The 20,308-nt window shown below is 43.5% G+C and overlaps 1 protein-coding gene across 1 annotated transcript; it reads right to left on the bottom strand.

Moving 5' to 3' along the window:
• Nucleotides 1–1,283: 1,283 nt before the first annotated feature.
• On the bottom strand, nt 1,284–14,426 carry rcor2 (REST corepressor 2). The gene is made up of 14 exons (XM_005751872.2): nt 14,150–14,426; nt 10,895–11,020; nt 9,357–9,413; nt 8,518–8,598; nt 8,160–8,212; nt 7,903–8,064; nt 7,688–7,812; nt 7,346–7,412; nt 7,005–7,244; nt 6,758–6,835; nt 6,397–6,454; nt 4,742–4,809; nt 4,287–4,448; nt 1,284–3,532 (listed from the first exon to the last, which is right to left on the bottom strand). The coding sequence occupies exons 2-14, from the start codon at nt 11,016–11,018 to the stop codon at nt 3,185–3,187; spliced, it is 1,623 nt and encodes a 540-aa protein (XP_005751929.1). The 5' UTR covers nt 11,019–11,020; nt 14,150–14,426; the 3' UTR covers nt 1,284–3,184.
• Nucleotides 14,427–20,308: the final 5,882 nt, after the last annotated feature.

Here is a 20,308-nt window from a genome sequence, read left to right as displayed (position 1 = left end):
TTTTTTTGTTTCTTTTCTTTTTTTGTGCAAAGACAAAATGATGAAAAATTACAATGATAGTAATAAAAACAATGATATAATGATAGCCTGACTCTGAAAATCCATTATATGAGCAGCAGTTGAGGTTTAGTGTAGTAGCCGCTGTGAATCTTTGTCACATCACCTGAGCAGATGTTTGTGTTCAAACTTGGGCAAGTGGATGTTGTACAGGAGTGAGACGTCTTTTTTTTCTTTTCTTCTCTTTCGGCTCTTCTGAATCTTGGTTTTCATTATGATTTTTATGAAAGCTTTGAAGTTAAAGTTTGCATATTTATCAGAATATGCTTTGTTTTCTTTCTCGTTCTGCAGAAAGTCACAGAGGTCAAGCTCAGCAGGCTGGTGTCTGCAGCCCTGCATGTGATGAATGCAGGTGATCCAACCTGTTAGAACTAAAAGGGTTTTGATGATTTGGCATTACGAAGTCATGAAACTCCCCTGCAGCACTTTGGCCACTTTATTACATACACCAGTTTGGATGTCCTTTTGCTTTCAGAGCTGCCTCAGTTCTTCGTGGCACACTCCATATTCCAGTGATTAGATGGCAGACTTTCTGCACTTGTGTCTTGATGGGATTCTCCAATTGCACCACATCCAAAAAGGCGGTGGGAAAACTGTGGTAAAAAGGATTTGCATAGTCAGCAACCACACTCAGGTAGCCTCTTGATCCTAAGGGGCCCAAAAATGTGCCAAGGGAACGTCCCGTGCACCATGACACCACCAGGAGGGTGGGAGGGATCCATGCGTTCATGTTGTTCATGTTAAATTCAGACCTAAACATCTAAACGTTGAAGCAGAATTCAAAACTCAAGACGAGGAAGCATTTTCCAGTTTTTGGTGAGCTCAGAGTTGTCCTCAGTTTCCTGCTTTTAGTTGACAGTAGTGGCACTCAAGTGTGGTCTTCTACTGCTGTATCCCATCTGGTTTGATGTGTGCATTCAGAGATGCTCTTCTGCATAAGTGGTTTTGAGTTACTGTTACCTGCACGTCTTGTGGATCATTCTAAGCCCCTATCGTAAATCCTAGTAGAGCAGTATTTTTTTGTAACACTCAGACAGTCCCGTCTGGAACCAAAAGTTAAATCACCTTCCTTCACCATTCTGTTTGAACTTCAGCAGGACTTCTTGAACATGCCTAAATGCACTGATTTGCGTTAACAAATAGTTCAATATGAATAAAATGACTGTCTATGACAGAAAATATAGCTTAGCTGGAGAAACGTCTTCAAAAACCGACATCATGAAGAATTTGGTCATTTGTTTATTCAAAAGAAAAAACGCCTCAAACACAGTTCAGTTTCCACAATGTAAACACCTTGGTACATACAGTACACACAAGCAGGGTTTTTTTTGGAGGAACAAAACAAAACAGGTGAAAAAGGCAAAACTTCTATTAAAGCCAAACGTAGCGATGCAGTTTCCGTTCCTCCTCAGTGCCGCGTTCAACTGAACGCTGAAGGCCTCTGCTAACAAAAGTAGGTGATTTGAGGCTACGCTTGGGGCAACACCACAGTTTAAGGAAGCTTAACCACTGACCTCAGATCTGCATAAAAAGGCAGCGATGCAGACAAGAGTAGTCTAAGACTAGCAACAGAAATAAACAACAAAGGTCATCCAGACAGATGCTTCAATCATCTGCATTTGTTCATCAGGTTGTGCCATACCATCACTTTTGGAAGCACTAGCCATGAACAGAAAACTGCACTGTTGCACAACTCAGAAGCACTCAGTTTATTGGATAAATGAATCAAGTGGCTGACGCTGCAGCAAAGATGTCTTCCAGATCTCCTTTGACCTCTGCGCCAGGACAGCACAGGACTCGAGGCTGCCTTATCTGGACTTCGGGGGAACACAAAGTCATCACCTCTTTGTAAAGTCACTTCTATAAATTACTCAGACACACTAACTGAAAGTCGCAACTTGCTCTATTTTGGGTTTAAATGACTGGTTTGGCATTTTGACGAGTGCAGAGAGATACCACTCTGAAGTGGTAATCGAGGCTGCCGCTCGGAGACTGAGACCCTGCGAGAGCACAAACGAGTGTTTCCAAAAATGTCAAACTCTTCCTGTGTAAGAAACAATGCAACCATGTGAAATGTCAGACTCCTCTCTGACGCTCCGTGCCTAACTCTGCGTTTAAAGCAACGATACACTTTGGCAGGCGCGGCTGTCAAAGATCAAACATCACTTATTTAGAGAATATTAACACCGTTATTGAAACATCACAGACTGATGTTTAGAGCTGCACTGCAGATGTTGGGGATTGATCACTTCAAATATTCCTCCAAAGTAACAAGATTTGAACACTGAGCCAATGAACAGCTCCAGAAACGTGAGACAGAGCATGTTAACGGGCTCTTTTTCTCCTTTACGCTCAGTAATCAAAGTACACCATCTAATCTACTTACAGTAACTAACTGCCTACCTCAGGCACACCTTTGAAATTCTAGTTGAACCAAAAAAAACAAACAAAACCAAAACACCACTCCAGTTAATACTAGCAATACATGGCTATGAGGGAAGATTTCGCCCAACGCAGAACGAAAAGAATCAACAATTCAAAACCAAAATAAAAGATTCAGCTTTGATCACAAAGCTTTTGCAGAAGTACCTCTGCTTCCCTTTGAGGGTCTAAATCTGAAAGAAGAAAACAAAATGCTGCGTGTGACGCAGACGCCCTCTCAGGAGCTGTCTGGCTCAGCTGTGGGCCACTCTTCCTCTTTCCCTCATTTATTCCTTTTCTTTCTCCTGATGGTTGTGTGGATGACTAGACCGATGCAACTACAGCATATAGATATACATAGTGTTCATCCACAGTCCTCCAGATGTTCAAGAGTTGCCATGGAGACGTGCAGGTGGATTTGCACTCTTGTGGTTGTGGCTTTAACGGCTTCATGATCCAGTGTCTCTTCTGTGTGTTGTGTGCAGGTAGTGTTTGGAGTTCCTAGCTCTGTGTGTGTGTGTTAGACTGTGTTGGAGGTAGGTGTTTGTCAGTACAGTAAAGGAGCTTCACATCACTAATGACGATTGATGTCACGCTGGGGACCTGAGCGTGTCATTTGATGATGTGGTCGTGTGATGGTCCCAGGGTGAAGGAAGAGAAGCTTTGTGTTTGTGTGTTTTTTTTTATGTGTGTGCGCGCGTGTCTATCAGTGTGAGTTGGGCTGCTCCACTTTAAGCCCGACCAGTGATGGAGGCATCTGAACTGCAGCGGAGGAAGAGGACGAGGTGGGAGGAGAACCCCTGAGACTCCCGGAGGGGGTGGTGGTGGCGGTCACTGCGGGCCGGATGAGCGGAGGTGGGGGGTGGTTGTGGGGAGCTCTGTTCTGAAGCGGGCGTGTCTGAAGAGGAGGCGGCTGACGGAGGAGGCTCGGGGGTGCTGAAGGAGGAGCTGGACGCAGCAGCGGGGGAGGCTGGGAGAAAGAGGACGGGGCGTGAGCGGAGGAGGGGGGAGAGGAGCTGCCTGTGGCGTCTGAGGGGGGGTCCTCCATTTTGACCTGAAGGGGGAGGAAAGAGACAGATGGAGGAGCGTCAGGAGGAGGTGCAAACAGGATGTAGAGAGGAACAAAAGCGGTGGGCAGATAAAAACTTTACGTTTTGCAATCCGATGCTGTGTTTCATGTCTTCTACTTTTGGCTCTGTGTGCTGTCACCGAGTGAGCAAATAGTGTGTCTGTGAGCACAGAGGCCCCGCCCACCTGCTGGTGGGTCTGACAGAGGGGCTACACCGACACTCAGTGTGAGATACATAGGGATGAGTTTGAACTGTGAATCACTCAAAGTTGCATTACGAGGTCTGTCCGTTTTAAATCTGTCAGTGAGACACAGGACAGGGTTGGTGGAGATGGCAAAGCTCCCAGTCCTACTACTTCCAAATATTACTGAAGCTACATGTTGCTTTAACATGCTGTTGCATGTCCTACACTCAGTCATGTGCTCTCCTGCAGCACACGTGTTAATCCACCGCTGAAAGTAGTTCCATCAAACTAATAATTATTTACAGAGATACAAATCTGTTTACAGCCTTTGTCGTGTGTTTAATCCTTTATTAAAAAGCAGAAGGTGCAATTAAGATAGAACAGAGGTGTACAGATTCATGTGCAGCACTCACATGCTGACAGCTTTATATTAAATACAAATAATATTCTTACAACCTGCTTCAGTTTCATGTAAAACTTCTCTTAAACAGATTTCACGTGACAAGAAAATCAGAAACTCTCACAGGCACCTCTTGGGTATTAACTGTCCTCACCTCCTCCTCCTCTACGCCGCCATCTGTAGCCGTTGCCATCTCCTCACCACTCCTCCTGGGGTCTCTCTGGTCTCGGCTGGTGGCCACTTGCTCCGCCGCCCACTCCCTTAGCACTTCGTCTAGGTTGAAGCGGCGCCGGTAGCTCACGAAGAACGAGCTCACCTGAGCAAGCCGGGGAGAGATGGAGAGTTGGCGAGGAAGAGAATGAGGACAAAGTGATGCCGATCTCAAGGACACAGAGGCGGACGTTAGAGGGGAGAAGACAAATGAAAGCAGGGATAATGGAGATTACAGAGATCCTATAGGGGAAACCTTTAGGCGGAGGATGAAAGGGAACATGGAAAAGAGATGAAAAGCTGATAGGCAGCTCGCTCAAGTGCACTGCTGGGTGAGGTCAGAATAAGACGAGAGGTGGTCTTCACACACTTTCAACATGTGAGAAAGAGGAAGCTCACCTGAGCCGGAGTCTTAGTCCCGATCACTTCAGCGATGGCGGTGAAGTCTTTACCATAACGCCGGATAGCTGGAAAAGAGAAGTCGGGTTAATGTCCTGCCAGTACCAAGCAGCATATAGCAATCAAAAGCAACAGAGTCAGCCAGCTTCCTCTCGCTCAGTGAGGGGTGTGTGGCAGAGGATGTGAGAGGAGGGACAGGAAGAGTCACGTATGGTGAGCATGTTTACAGTTAACCTCCATCTGAGCTCAGCTGGCTCAGTGCACCTGCTCTTTTCCCACCCTGACCTGCTTCACTGCACACTTTCAGGGTTTTTGTTTTGTTTTTTCTGTTGGAGCAGCTGTGCCACATGGAGGTACAGGTTTTGCTCAAAGGCACACGGGCTGCAGCTGCTAATTTTACCTTCCACTTTTGTGGCTGATACGCTCCTAACAACTTCTGATTTTCTCTCCTCGTGCTCGCTTTTAAAGCTGAAATAATGCACACGTACATGAACAGACCTGAAGTTTACGGCACCCTGTAGCTCCATCGTGTCATGAAAAACTGAAACAAACAGGGCTCTCCCCCTATAGACTGTATACTGGTGATGGAGTTAAACGTCAGAACTGAGTAGATTAGAAGTGCCTTAAATTTGCATTCTGTCTAATGACCAGCAGGAGGACTCATCTATGGGCAAAAAGGGCATTTTAGGTCTTAGAGGTATACTGGGAAACAGTCCCTGGTTCCCTTGCGCTTTGACCTCAGTGAGCACTTTCTTAATGAGTTTGAGCTCAAATGCTTGTTTCATACCAAATAAAATGACATTAATTTTGTAAGTTATGGTCTCCATCAAGGACAGAGCTATAGATTAATTAGGACAACCATTCCCAAAGTCAAGAGTGGTGCAGCCCACTTAAAATCCAGAAATTCCCACTAGGCCCACCCAATTCTAAATCTTCATGTTAATCAAAATACAAAACAGAAGTGATGCATTTCCTAGGAAATTTTATTGAAAATCAAACAGTGCAGGCGGTTGGCTATACATGGCTAATATTATTATATTATATGCAAAGTGTTGAGGTCAACGTGTGACCCTCCTGTCACTGGGACAAAGACTTCCACACAAGGGTAGAGTAATGAGTAATATCACAACCCAACTACCTCCTATTACCACTAATTTCAAATTGAATTTCTGTTATTACTGCGATCCACCAGGGGGCCTCGGCCCTCACTTGGGGAACGAGCTAATGATAAGTTTTTGTAAGTGCTTCACTCACAGTCAGATCACCCCATACTCATGTCTGTCTTTAAAAGAACTAATATAATGAGGGCAAATACACCCAGAGGCTTCACAATAGGACTTCGTCTCTTTTCATGTCAAAATAAAAAAATAAATATCTCTTTTAGGGGCAAAATTAAGCTTTCTAAACGTTACCATCCCTGAAGACAAAAACTCCCACCAGCATCAGCCCATTGCAAAATATCCAAAAGTAGCTCCTGGAGAAATAATCGAGGAGCTTGTACCGTACCAACACACAAGTACAGGCAGCTCCTGTGTGTGCAGAATATCAATATGAATGTCTAATAAGACATCTGGCTGTGAATGGGAGGCAGGTAGAGGAGAGCTGACGACAAGAGGTGCCTCTTGGAGGGGGAGGAAGCTACAGCCTTCACTCACCCTGCACTGCAAGGAGCTGCTCTTCTGTGGTCCAACGAGAGTTCATCTTAGGGGCAGGCTAGGAGAGAAAGAACTAGAGATTAGAATGAGAGTGAGGTAGGTGGTAGGAAACAAGGGGGGGAGAGAGGGAGGAAGATGGCAGTAAGAGAGCAATGAGCAGGTTAAGACTAGAGTCAGTCCCACGAGGGGTGAAATACTGTCTGGAGGGAGTTGAGGAAGGGCCGCGTGAATAGATGAGGAAAGGAACAAACTGGAGCGAGATCAGGGGAGGGGAAAATTGAATACAGGCAAGAAATGAGGCGGTAAATAAGGGATATGGAAAGGAGGGAAAGGGCATAGAGAGGGGAGTTTCAAGACTTACGTCTGTAGGTCTGGAGCCATCAACACCTTCAGCTAGGCTCTGCTTAAAACTGCTGTTGTTCTGTTTGATAGACTGGACCTGAGACAGAGGAGGGGCAGTGAGGTAGGGTTATTTTTTAAGCTGGTAGCACCGAGTGGTAGTTTTTGCAGCTAAAACCTGCTTTGAGAACATTCATGTGCATTTACTCTTTGCATTTATAATCTGATGACCAAAGACATCATTAAATCCACACTGAGAAACCTGGCACCTGTCTCTTGAGTGAAACCAGCTGTGTGTCCAGCTGGCGAATGGTTAGAACTCCAGCATCGTGAGAGGCCGACAGAGACATGATGTCCGCCTGCTCCAGGTGCATGCCTTTGGGTGGCCTGCGGCGGGCTCTGAGCGGGTGGTGTCTGTACTGAGCTCCGATGTTCTCCTTCTTCACTGGACCGGAGCGGCTGGGCGTGGCTTTGTCAGAGCTGGTGCTGCTCGCGTTCTGTTTTGCCGCCTGTGTGCACATCGAATCACAAATATCATTCAAGTGTCAAGGCAGCTCGGTCCTCACCTCACAGAAGTTGTTTCTCTGAATGTGCACACACACTTTCTCACCTCTTTCTTGGCATCAATTTCAAAATCACTGTCACTGGCCTGCTCTCCTTCTTGAATCTCATCATTACTGCAAGACAAAAAACATAAATAAATTACACAAAGCACACCAGTGCTTAAACTTTGTGCTGTTTTATTGTTGAAATTTCATCAAACACATGTCTGAAATGGTCTAAAATGTCAGCTGAAAAGACAAGAAATAATATCAGCCTGTCTTATTTATATTCATGAGCCTAGTTTCCCAGGATGTCGCGCTCACTGAGTGTCATTTAACAAAAAAGTTCTCCAAATGTCAGATCTCAGGTGAGCAGTTGTTTCTCCACGATTGGTGAAGGCATCTCAAACCTGTCATCTTTCTCTCTCTTGTTGATCAGCCTCCTGGCCTGTCGGTCCATGACTGATGTCCTGGTTCTGGTCTTCTTCCAGCTGTAGTAGTACTTTACCAGGCTGGAGATCAGCTTGTCTGGAAGCTACAAACATGAAAAAAAGAATTTACTTTTCATCACTCGTTTTAAATATTTAGGGTGGTAAGTGCATGTGTGTCTCTCTCAGTCACGCACCATCTGCTGGATGCGGTGGAAGCTCTTGCCGTGGAAGCTGAAGGCCTGCTCGAACAGCACTTTATCTTCAACTGTCCACTCATCCGGGAAGGGGGTGAAGTTTGCCAGGTCGGCCAGTGAGCGCTCCACGTCGTGTTTGTGCCACAATAACATGCCCAGAGCCTGATGGAGCCAAAAGTCAGGAAACCAGGAAAAGTTTAGGTCAGAAGACAGAAATATAAACATCTGAGCTTTTGTTTCTGATGCACTGCCCTTACCTGCTCCATGTTGTATCCGTGTTTCTCCTTAGCCATGAGGATGTACTCGTCCACTGGAAGAACACAGAAACACCCAGAAAAACTGTTAAAATAATACATAATAATCTAAAGATGGTGAAGGAGAATGAAGAGAAGACTAAAAAAAATGAATAGGTTTCTCTCTGTTTTCTGTTATTAAACAGAAAACAGAGAGATGAAGAGGAAAAGGGTAAGAGAGCGAAAGAACATAAGTGCACAGGAAGAGACAGTCGAGAGTTTTAATTGCCACCCTCCAGTCAGCATATATCCATTAAACTGAAGGTCAAGTTTTTTAGCTCGCACACATGAATACAAGGTAAGGCAGGTGTGTGGAGCTTACACATAGCATCAGAGAGCTGGCTGTTGGGACACCAGACCAACATGCTCCTCTGGTCCTTCTCACTGTAGCGGGCTGAGCTGTCTGAAAATGGAAACAAACAACACAAAGCGAACACTTAAATCCACACTTTGAGGTTATACATATTTGTCAATCCCTTTTTTACTCGTTCATGTCACCTCCATGTCCCTCCTATCCACCACTTAAGCTCTCTCAATCCCCAGCATCTCTCTTTTCTTATCCATCTACCCATCTTTGCATGTTTCCATCTGACTAAAGCTCCCTCTTGATCAGCTGAACTCTTTGGGAAGTCAACATTTGTGCACTCCGTACAACAGATTATGCTGGTTTGCCTGCTTGTCCCCTTCTTTGGTACAAGCTGTTGAAGCATGCCGCCGTTCCTCCGTGAAGGTTATGACGACTGTTTCCTCAGCATCAAAACATTTTTCATCTACTCAAGCAAAGCAACAGGGCTCTTTCATGGAGGACACTTAATGTTTTTGAACCTTTTGATTTTGCATTCAATAACACTAAAACACTGACAAATAAGCGTCACTCTGACGTCTGCATTACTGGACAAAGATGATAACAGCTCCTCGTTTTCCCCTCCAGCCTTCTTTTCATTTTCCTGTTTTTTGTTCTATTGTAAAATGACTCTTTTTGACCTTCACTCCTCTACTAATCTGCATTCATCCGTAGTCTCCTCCACACTTCTCTTCAACCTCTGTGTCTCCTTCCAACAGGAGACACAGAGGTTATTCCCTCCCTCTCTCTCTTTTTATCGTCAATTTTAATGCCCTCTGTCGTCTCCTTTTGTTGTGCTTTTCTCCCTCCCAGCTCACCTGGTTTGAACTCTGGGATCTGAGCCTGGTAGTCTCCTCCCACTCTGATCATGCTGTCTGCAGAGACAAGCGTACATAAGTTTATATTTCAAGAGCTGCAATGCAGGGCAAAAACATTTGTGTAACACACCAGAAAAGGTTCCAAGTTGCAAAACTAAACAAAGTGGATCACACCACTGAACATAAATGCAAACCTCTTGATTTACTGGCCAATCTATGTCCCTACTCCCACCTATGGTTACGAGCTCTGGGTATTGACCAAAAGAATGAGATCGCAGATGCAAACGGTGGAAATTTGCTTTATGTAAAGGATGGCTGGGCTCTCCCTTACAGGAGGAGCTCAGTCATTGGAGAGTGCTTCAGGTATCTCACAAAGATGCCTCCTGGTCAAGGTGTCTAACATCACGCAGTCGTCACTAAAACTTCAAACTAGCATCTATAACCATAAATTCATTCAGAACGTGTTTACTGAGGAATCTGAACTTCTCTTTTCACATAAACTTCCATACAACCAGGTGTCTTTTTGGCATAGAAGTGTCACCCCCCCTTCAAGGCAGTAGAAGAATTCATTCAGGCATTTTTGTATTTGTTTAATTTTTTTAGACACATGGGCTAAATCTAACTTTTAAATATAGTCTTAATGTTCAAAGCAAACCAATTTGTTTTTAAATGCATCTATTGTTTATTTTATTATGTATTAATCTATTCGTACATAATAAGGTCAGCTACATATTTTCTAATTAACCATTAGAACAAAACTGTACTACATTTGTAAAAATACAGTAAAAAACAAGTGGGGGGAAAACACTGGTATATGAAGAAAACATTTAAATAAAGAAAAACTTCCATGTACAACTTCCATTAATAAATAAGTAAAAACAATAAATAAGATAATCCAGAAATGCCATTTAACATTTTGATATTGTTCACCACCCGACGAAGACGAGCGGGTAGAGCATCGATGGGTGGCAGACATCAGGTAATTATCGCTGCGGTAAAGCTAGCAGGAAACTAGGAAGCTGGAGAATGTGGAAAGCGAGGAGTGAAGAGAGACTGTGAGAAATGCAGGGAAGCAAACCTGAAGGAGGAAGAGACAGATTACAGGTTCCTCTGGGACAGAAGACAGGAAGGGAGGAGAAGGGGATGATAGAAACATGAGCAGATGGGTGAAATGAATGGAGCCAGAAGGAGCATGATAAAGAAGAAGGATGTTTGATAGAAGGAACAGAGGAGGGAAGAAAGGTAACAGAGAGGAAAACTAGTTGTGTAAAACTGCCATTTCTTATCTTAAAATGGGCTCCGCAAAGATCAACAGGAAGTCAGTGGGTGAAGGAGAGAATGAAGGAAGGAGAGACGTATGTGGGCAGAGGACAAGGATGGGATGACAGAGAGCACTGCAGCAATGCAATGCATGCAACAGGAACAGCTGGCAAGAAAATGCCTGCAAGTATCAGATGTAGGTTAATGCTCCATGTTAGAACGTTTACCGTGATATCTGATAAATCAAACACTATAATGAAAAGTGTGTACGTGTGTACCGTGAGCGTGCTCTTCATCGCTGCTCTCCTCCTCAGAGTGTGGCTGGCTATTCCCGTTGGTTACGGTTTTGGCTCTGCTCCTGGACAGGACCCCAGCCCCCGAGCGCTCCATCACTGAGGGCATGACTGCACACACACAGACACACACACACACATAACATGTCACTAGTTAAAAATCCACCATTCATCAACATTTCTGCCCCAAGCGATTCAATCTCCTATTAAACTATGAGTTATGCCTTGTTTCATTAGTGCACTGGCTGCTATTTGTTTCCACTTGCAACCCTATAAAAACCAACTCACGCTTGTAAAGTAAAATGGGCCCTTATGTTGCCACCTTGGAGGGAATCCCATTATCTACCTGGAGCTGAGTTTATTTTCCAAAAAGCAGCTTTCTATACAAGAACTCATTCGAGACCTCAACTACTTACGATTGAATCTCTAAATGCAAGTTTTCTGCTCAGGTTCTGACTTATCAAGAGCAAATCCCGACTAAATCAACAGGAACAACTTCATCTTCAACAAAAGAGCCAGACTGATTAACCGGAGTCTTCCTTTGTCACTCCAGCTGATTAAAGATGTCTTCTTGTCTGGGTGGAGCAATACCCACAAACAAACAGAACAGAGGCCTATTTTACCCACTGTTTACAGTTCAAGTGACATGTCAACATCCCATTTTTTCCCAAATGAACATCTGTTATCTCACCGCAGTCGCTCTGTAAGAGCCATCAAGGACACGACACTGAGCTCTGGACCAAAATCTGACAATTTTTTTATGATGCTCAAATAAATAATAATATTAAAGATAAATAATAAGCAATTGATCAAATCATTTTGATTGCAGTTTACATAATCAAGTATTTCTCAGCTAAAAGTTTAACAAGTTACATTTTTAGAGCCATTTACAAAACTAATCCTTTTAGGGACGTGTCAAGAAAGTCCACTGTAAAACTCTGCCAAATCAAACATCCAGAGCTACCTGCTGTGTCAACACCTTGTGACAAAGAAGAAGCTGAAAGTAGCTTTCTTTAATCCAACAAATAATGATTAGATGAGTGAGTAATTAACTAGATGTGGTCCTACCTTTGTGTCTATGTAGAAGAAAAAAAAAAGGGTGAACCAAATTTTAGTTCAATACTGATCCCTTATTTGTTAGGCTGATAATAGCTGGTACCAATATTTTACATAATTGTTTATTTTTGTAACTTTTATGCATCTTATTTTTGCTACAAGGATGCAAATAGACATTTAAAAAACTGATTTGACACAACAAGTAAATATTATCCACCGAGATGCAAATTTTACTTTCCTATCAGTCAACAAGGCTGCTGTTGGCTGATACCAGTACACCACCCATCTGCTGGTGCAGAAAGGCGCTGGTTGCTACATTGCAAGTAATCACACATAAAGAGAAATCCATTACATGAGCCCCTCCAACAGCAAAGCAAAGGTAAAACCCGTTCAGTGGGGATCTACGTCAACATCAGTAAACAAAGAATATAATCGCTGATGAGAAGAAACATCTACAAACAAATAAATAAATAAGACCCTCCTCTAAGAGACGAAGTGTGATCCACAGCCATTACTATACTATTACATGATATTTGTCGTCTTCTCGATGTCTCTACATCTCTGGGCCAATGAAATATTGCAGAAAGTAGCCTATCTAAACTCCTTCTTCCTCCTCAAGCGCAAACGATGAGAGCCCCTAAAACAATGACTGGCGACACCGGGCACGAGTCCCAGTGCAAACGCACGTTAAAAGTCGCGTGCTTTCATTCACCATCTCACCCGCAACTTCACTTGTCAACTTGAACCGCGGCCAGAACAAAGCATGGACTCGAAGTTGGGTGACCGATGTAGTACTGTACCCCCGCATACACATCACCACCACCGCACAACATACTGAGCCAGTCAAGCCTCTGCGGGGAAACGAGTCGCAACCCTCACGATCCTCGAGATTAAAAACCATACACACCAAACTCAGAGCAAACAATACAAGTGTCTGAAGCTCTCTGGTGGTCTTTGTCTATCGCTGTTCCCGGTGGCCTCGGAAACTACAGCGGCTGCCCCCCGTCCGGCTTCACTGGAAACATCGCCACCTTCAACACATCCCTTCGCCTTTGTCGATATACTCAAGTTTACTTATTTACAAGAGAAGTGGCTGCGTGAGACCGCCCCGCTTCACTTTCAGCGAGTTTCGTGGTGGAAGAGGGTGGGGGGAGTGTTGTGGTAGCCTCTATCGCGGTAGCCTCAATCACTGGCAGATTTATCAACCGTTTCAAGAACGAGAGCTATAACTACAACATATTAACTGATAACCTCGACAAGGACTGGATACTCGTAGTAATACATAATACTCAACTAGGCGATTACATGCAGGCTTTCCTCTTCTACATCCTTTTCCCTCATATGGCCAGATTTTTAAACTTTTCCTCACTTATACACAATATTGGGTCATCAGATATGCTTTGCACTGTAGTGAACAATACCACGAGCAATTCGATCGTTTAGTTTTGGGTAATATGTCTAAAATCTATTTAGGTTCTTCACCGCAATTTTTAAGTGGGTAGTCTGATGATGAACACTTTTTGACTCACAGTGGTAAAAGGAAAAACAATAGTACTCCTACAGTGACTAGTCAGGTGCTCATGGCTCGCAAGAGTCAGCACAGGATGACCTTAAAGCGGGGGGACATTACATGTTAAAGTTAACATTGTAATAGGCGGACTGTGTTTTATAATATGTTAAATCCTGAGATCCCACCACTAAAAATAAAAATAAAAAGACGACGGACTCGCACCGGGTGATTCTCAAATTTGAGTCCCGTTTACTAGCTTTAAAAAAAATCAATATTTTTAACAGCTTAGTTGTACAGTCATCTGTACGCTGTGTCTCACTTTGAAGTCCTTTTGTTTTCCCCACGCGTACGCTGCTGTTACTACCAACGCTACTGTCTGCTGCTGCCCTGGAGTGAAAAAAAACTCGCTCTTTATGTCATAATTGCCCAACTTGCCGGTATGTTTAGGGTCCTTAAACTAAAAATAGTAGCAATTTCCAAGGTCCAAGTCATTCCAAAAGGCTGGAAACTAGAAAATATATATACGACATCTCTCCTCATCACCAAAGTGCAATTTAAGTCTAGCCTAGTTGGTCGCTGGGATGCTAACGTTAGCTAGTTAGCTTGCGGCTAGTACCCTCGCGTTACATTAGTAACGCCAGTAGTTAGAAGTGGAGATAATAGTCACACTGTACCTGTGTTTCGTTTCTCTCCGCTTCCCCGCAGCCAAAACTTCTCCGAGCCTCTGTCCGCAGCTTGCAGTCCCCTCCGAAGCGCTCAAAGGCAATTAGTGTGTCTAAAAAGCCTGAACTCTCGCCTAATTGATGAGCACAGTCACACTACAATGAGGAGAACTGCACGGATAGATGGAAGCTGTGCGTGTGTATGTGCGCCGGGAGACGGACAACACCCGGAGAAAAGTGAGGTGGACATCCGCTTGGATGCGTTCGCCTCTCCCAAGCTTAGGAGCCGTTTGGATTGACAAGAAGTAGTCCCTTAACTATTAACTTTATCTCAGTCTTGGTTTTGGATTTTACCTTATGTGCCATGTGTGTGAATTGACTTTTAAGAGTGCTCACGTCAGTGCGCGATACTTAAAATCTTTGTCCTAAAAATATTTTGCCTTTTAAATATGCCTGCCTGATAATTCACGTCTTGATCATTACATCGTTAATGGCCTTTAAATGGAAGAGAAACGTGTAGGTATTTCATTTTGTAAAACAATAGGTGTTAGAGAGTCTTAATCCGTATCTATCAAAATCCCATAAATTAGGGACTACTTGCCAGTGTGTCGGCGGAGGGATTCAGTGCATCTCTGTACTGAGGCAGGCTGTCCAGACTTGCTTGGTGGAGAAAAGGGCAGGAGCGGAGCACAATTGAAACGAGTGTTCGTGCGTGTGCGCGCGCGAGTACGTCAGTATGCGAACGTGTCTTCAGGCGCGTGCGTTACTTTGTGCATAAACTGACAGTGACTCAGATGAATAGCCTCAGTGTGCTCGTTTTTATTTATTTATTTAAAACAGAACAGTTCAAAGAGTTGCGACCTGGATGTGTTTGTGTGCGCGAGCCTGTGCGCGTGTGAGTTCACAGGTGGATGAGTGTGTGTGTGAGCAGAATGGGGGATGTTTCAGTGTTAGCTTTAGCAGGAGCTCTCTCACCTGATGCTGGGAATAAACCCACTAACCTTCGCAGTAACACTCTCACAGAAGCCACTGCTCCCGTCACCAGTGCCTGCTGCTGACATGTAACAGCCTGTTACAAACTCCTCCAGCTCTTTCTCTCTTCTTTCTTTCTCTGTGGCATCACCACTTCCTCCTCCTCTTCCTCCTCTCACTTCTCACCTTATCTCCTCACTGCTGCTCTCTCTCTCTTTTTCCATTTCCTTGTTTTTGCTCCTGTTTCTTCTTCACTACTTTACCCCCTTTCTCTCCTGCCTTCCTTCCTTCCTCCCCCTCTCCCTCTTCCTTCCTAAATATCTGCCCTAATTCTCCTTCTCCTCCCCCCTCATCTCTTGTCTTCTCTCTGTGCCCCCTCCCTGTTTTTTCTCCTCCTTCCTCTCCCTTCCTCTCCCCCTTCCTCTCTCCATTTCCTCCCCTCTTCTGCTCTTCCACATCCTCCTCACCCCTTTACCTTCCAGTAATGACTCTTTTCCTGTCTTTCTCCCTTCCCCTCCTTCCTCCTCTTCAGCCTCCTCCTTACCCTCTTCCTCTCCCCTGTGTCTCCCTCTCATGTCGCTTGCAGTTTTCAACTCTGTGTGTGCGTACGTGCAAATTCTTCCCCTCCCCCATCAGTTTCGCTTCGCTCTTTTCTAACCCCCCCTCCCCTCCCCTGCTCCTCTTCTTCCTCCCTCCCTCTTCTTCCTCCCTCTCCAGTCTCATTTACACCCTTTCCACCTCCTCTACCCTCCTTTCCTCTCCCCTGGTGTCTCCCTTCCCTCCTCTCCTCTCATTAGTCAGTGTCCATAACTCACCCCTCCACTCCACTGTCTCTCCTCGTGCTCAGTCCTCCAGTCCCTAACACATCCTCACTAATGAACAACTGCTATATTTCTCCCCTCAGCCCTTCTCCCCTTACCCGTCCTCCTCCCTTTTCTCTCTGTCCTTTCCTCTCCTCATCCTCAGTCCTCCCCTCCACTTGTCACTCCATCTCCCCCCACCACCTTCCCTCCTCTTCGCGCTCGGTTTCTCTTCGATCTCTCAGAGCCGAGTGTACCTCCTACTCTCTTTTTTAGCTCACTCTTTCTTCCACCTCCTCCCCCCCCCACCCCACACACAGACACACACCCAAGCTCTCCACTTGTCTCATTTCTCCTCCTAGCCCGTCTATCTGTCAGTCTGTGTGCTCTTCTCTCTTCCATTGAGGCAAAACGTGTCTCCCGTACTATCTCCCCAAGTCTTCAGTCCCCCTCCTCCCCCTGACTCCCATCCCTCCATCTATTCCTCCTTTGACTCCCCCGAGTCTCTCTGATCTCAAGAGATGCAAGGTGTAGAATCAGATGCGATAGAAAGGATTCTTCCTGCCGAGGTTGGTTGTAGCTGCCGTTGTACTGGAGGACCACTGAATGTTTCTGCTCGTTTTAGTGCCACGGTGAAATGCGATGAGGCCTCATCGGTTTGCGACAGAAATGGATCAGGGTATGTAAATTCAAGCTGAGTAAACGTTTAAAAGGACAATAACATCACTGGAGTGTCTGCTGCACAGCTCGGCCTGCTGTATATCTGCAATGTCATCGTGTGCACAAGAAATTAGGAACTCTTGCATAATAGATATGCAGCCGTGTCTCAAGGCCTCATCACTTTTACCTTTTTTTCCCCTGTAAAGCACTCTCTGCTTACAGATCAGGTGTTAATTTCCTGAGGCTCTGTGCTCAGCATGTAGTGCTCAAACCCCCACAAGTAGGTTCCAGGCCTTAGTATAAACTGTGATACAACAAGATGAACTTAAAAAGACACACGCAGAAGCACTAACACTGACATCCATTATCAGCCATGTTAGGAGCATGACTGCACTCAGCAGATTTAGTGTCAGTATTGACTGATGCTAAACTCCAGTCTGATGCCTGTGGAAATTAGTCACCAAAGATAGTCAGGATCCCTGCTTTGGGGCATAATTTACTGAAAAGCTGCACAAAAACACAACATTCAGTTTTTGAGACACCTTTCTTACGGTCAAAAGCGTTGTTAAGGTGGAAAAAATGGACTTAGCCTCCTTGGTTTATCAGCTTAACTCAGAGGTAGTTTATCCAGTACCAGTCACAAACTGTAGCTTAAGGCTAGAAAGCTGCAAAAGGGTGCAACTCATCCAAACCCTTAAATTCAGTTGTCCAAAATTTAAAAAAAAAAAATGTAAAAAATAACACAAAAAGCATCATGGCCAGCTTTTGACTCTTACATGGCTCACACAGTTTAATAATATTAGCATATTTAGAGAACAGAACGATCCAGCCACTGTTCATGCACTCTTAGAAGTTGAAGAGCCTCAGGCAATCTCTTAGGTTTCCTCATTTTTTGGGTAATATTGACTTTTTTCAACTAAAAAAAACACCCTAAAGTTTACCCAGTAACAGCTGGGATCTGGGATTGGTTGTGTTTTTGAGGTCTGGATTCTTGTTTAATGCTGTTAGTATGTCACTTTCTGCTTAACATCTGTTGTTGCTTTATTTGAGTTGTGTTTTTTATTACACTCTTTAGGATTTGACTTCCTGCTTGGGCTTTGTCAGTCTTGTGAGTCACTTCAGGTTTGTAATATTTTTACGTTTTGTTTTCTCCCTCGATTCTGTTATTCGATCCTCCCCAGGGTTTCTCTGAGTCATGTTTAGTCTGGGGTTTCTTGTTTGCATCTACTGTCTGTATTTAGTTTCATGTTTTAGTTTGGTAACATCTTTTCTTTTATTCTCTGGTATTGAATTTTATTTCCAGATTGTCAGATTGTCTTGATTAGTTTAAACTTTGTCTCTTTCCGTCTTATTTCCAAGCCCCAGTGTATCGTCTGTGTGTATTTACAGTCCTGTCCTTCCTCTTAGTCTTTTTCATATAGCATCAGTGTATCTTCCCAGGTGAAATTTCTCTTTTTCTGGCTTCTTATGAAGATTGTGGGTTTCTTTTGGCTCCTTTTTGGACTTTGCTTTTAGCCCTAATTTCCTTCGGGATTAATAAAGTATTCTGATTCTGACAAATTAAAGTTTGCTTTTGAGTCTTTTGTTCATTTCAAACTTTACACCTTAGCTGTCCAGCACATTTTTTACTTAAAAGCTCTAGTACATATTGACACGTTTACTACTTATTCAGCTTTGTAGCCTAAATTGCAGTGTAAAGCACTGGGTCAGTAAGCACTATTGCTAATAAATCTGCTGAATTATTAACTATAACGTCACCAAAGCTGATGCAACTCAAATCAAGCACAACAAATCCCTTTGAGTCACAGTAAGCCGGTGATGCCATTTTGGCATCTTTTGTTGAAAAATGGTGGTTGTCCTTTAAAAAAAAATAGAGATACAGCCTAGGCTGGTACAAGGGCCTCCAGGGCTCTGAAGAGGTACAGTTAGTGACTGTCAGGGCGCGACCCAGCATTTTGAGTTTATTTTGTATGCCTGATTTCTTATGATGTATTAGAGTAATGGTAAGTTCTAGTGTTATTATTAGCATGTCTTACACTGAAAAAAGGGATTGGCCAGCTCTTGGATTTATGTAAGCATCTTGAGTGTATTTAACACAATTGCCTCGTGGTTTAAAGTTAAGTGTAACTATATAGTGTAAAAAGTACATAATATGCAGAGCGGGTAGATTAAATTGTTCATATCATGTTAGAGTGAAGTAAGTCAGTGATATAGCAATGTTAAATCTCGCGACACTGCACGGGATTTCAGTCTTGCACTCTTTGGATCGTGGTTTGAGGAAGGCATCCATCTCAGTCAAGTCGAACAGCCACCTCTACTTTTTTTGGTATACCGAAAGAAGTAAATTGGGTGGTTGTTACATTAAAAAAGTCTACTTTGTAATTTGAACACAAAATTTTGTTTTGTTTCTATCTTGAACGTAATAAAATCATGTAGGATCTGTACGAAATTCAACAACTTAATTTGTTCTTGTGGAGATGACATGATACAATCTAGTAAGAGTGGTTAGTTGCTGGACTCATGAAATTAACAAGATCACATGAGATTTCAAACTGCGGGAAAATCACTGGAGTAATAAGAGGCAGACAACTACACACACACAAAGTGTATGCTATTGCTTTTTATTGTGGTTTAACCTGTCAAGGACAAAAACGTACAGAAAATTCTGCATCAAGCCTTGCAATCATAGCTTTCCTACTTTTGTCAACCCTGGATTGGTGACATGGTGGTTAGCGCCGTTGTTTCACAGTAAGCAGGTCCTGGGTTCAAATCCACAATCTGGCTAGTTTGCACTGGTTTGTCTCTGGGTATTCTGGTGTCCTCCCACAGTTAAAAGTCATGCAGTTATTAGAGTTAACTTATTGTGATTCTAAATTCACCGTGAATGCAACCAGGAAAAAGACAGGAGGATGTTAGTTGTTGTAGATCCATTCAACTTTTATGATAACCAGACTCTAGACTTTGTTGAACATTATGTAATATGAAGACAACATGTAGTATTTAAGTAATCAAGTAGTACTGTGGTAAAGGTTATTGAATAGTGTTGAAATAAAATGACAAAATTGTGAAGGATTAAAATATTCCAAGCGCTCAACTTACTTCATCTAAACATGTTTCAATCACGTTTTATGAACACAAAATGTACAGGTTTATTGACTATGAATAAGTTGTGTTGATTTAACTCAGTTGTTTAAGTTTCTGCCAAAGCAAAACGTTTGTGTGCAACCAATGTCCACTATTGAATCAAGTAAATCCAACATGGCCTTTTTTTTCAGTGTAATTAGGTTTTGTTTAGTTAAAGTTTCATCCATGCTCCCTTCTGTTGTTTTCTGTTTCCTGTGTAAGTCTCTTGTCCTCTATATGTGATTTTTAGTTATCTCTGTGCCTCGTTCCCATTATCTGGTTCCATGTTCCTCTCCTTGTGAATCATTCCGTCTCCCCAGTCTGTTATACGTTTCATGTCTGTGTTTTCCATGTCATATTGTCAAGCTCGTGTCGTCACAGTTTTCGTCTCATTATGTTTCCTGTTTTATTCTGACAGTCTCGTGTTTCCATGTTCAGTGTGTATAGTTTTGTTTCCCTTGTGTTAATTTGTGTCAGCTATGTTCCTCATGTGTTTCCACTTCCCTCATTACCGTTCTGTGTATTTAAGTCCTGTCTTCCTTTGTTCAGTGTCAGGTTGTCTGTTGAGTTCTCGTCATGTTTCCAGGTTTTTTTCATGTTCAGGTTTTTATCATGT

The sequence above is a fragment of the Pundamilia nyererei genome, unplaced genomic scaffold (assembly GCF_000239375.1).
Source record: "Pundamilia nyererei isolate P.nyererei 1_Seehausen unplaced genomic scaffold, PunNye1.0 scaffold00331, whole genome shotgun sequence".
NCBI classification, from domain to species: domain Eukaryota; kingdom Metazoa; phylum Chordata; class Actinopteri; order Cichliformes; family Cichlidae; genus Pundamilia; species Pundamilia nyererei.
Note: the sequence above shows the minus strand (reverse complement) of the source record. Positions and strands in the feature narration are given on the sequence as shown.

What these genes read in the sequence shown, in the direction of transcription:
- rcor2 (XM_005751872.2), bottom strand. Translation starts at nt 11,018, where the DNA reads ATGCCCTCAGTGATGGAGCGCTCGGGGGCTGGGGTCCTGTCCAGGAGC. An exon ending in GATCCCAGAGTTCAAACCAG is followed by an intron (nt 8,599 to 9,356) that starts GTGAGCTGGGAG and finishes TTCCATTTTCAG; the next exon opens with ACAGCTCAGCCCGCTACAGT. An exon ending in AAATTGATGCCAAGAAAGAG is followed by an intron (nt 7,245 to 7,345) that starts GTGAGAAAGTGT and finishes ATGTGCACACAG; the next exon opens with GCGGCAAAACAGAACGCGAG.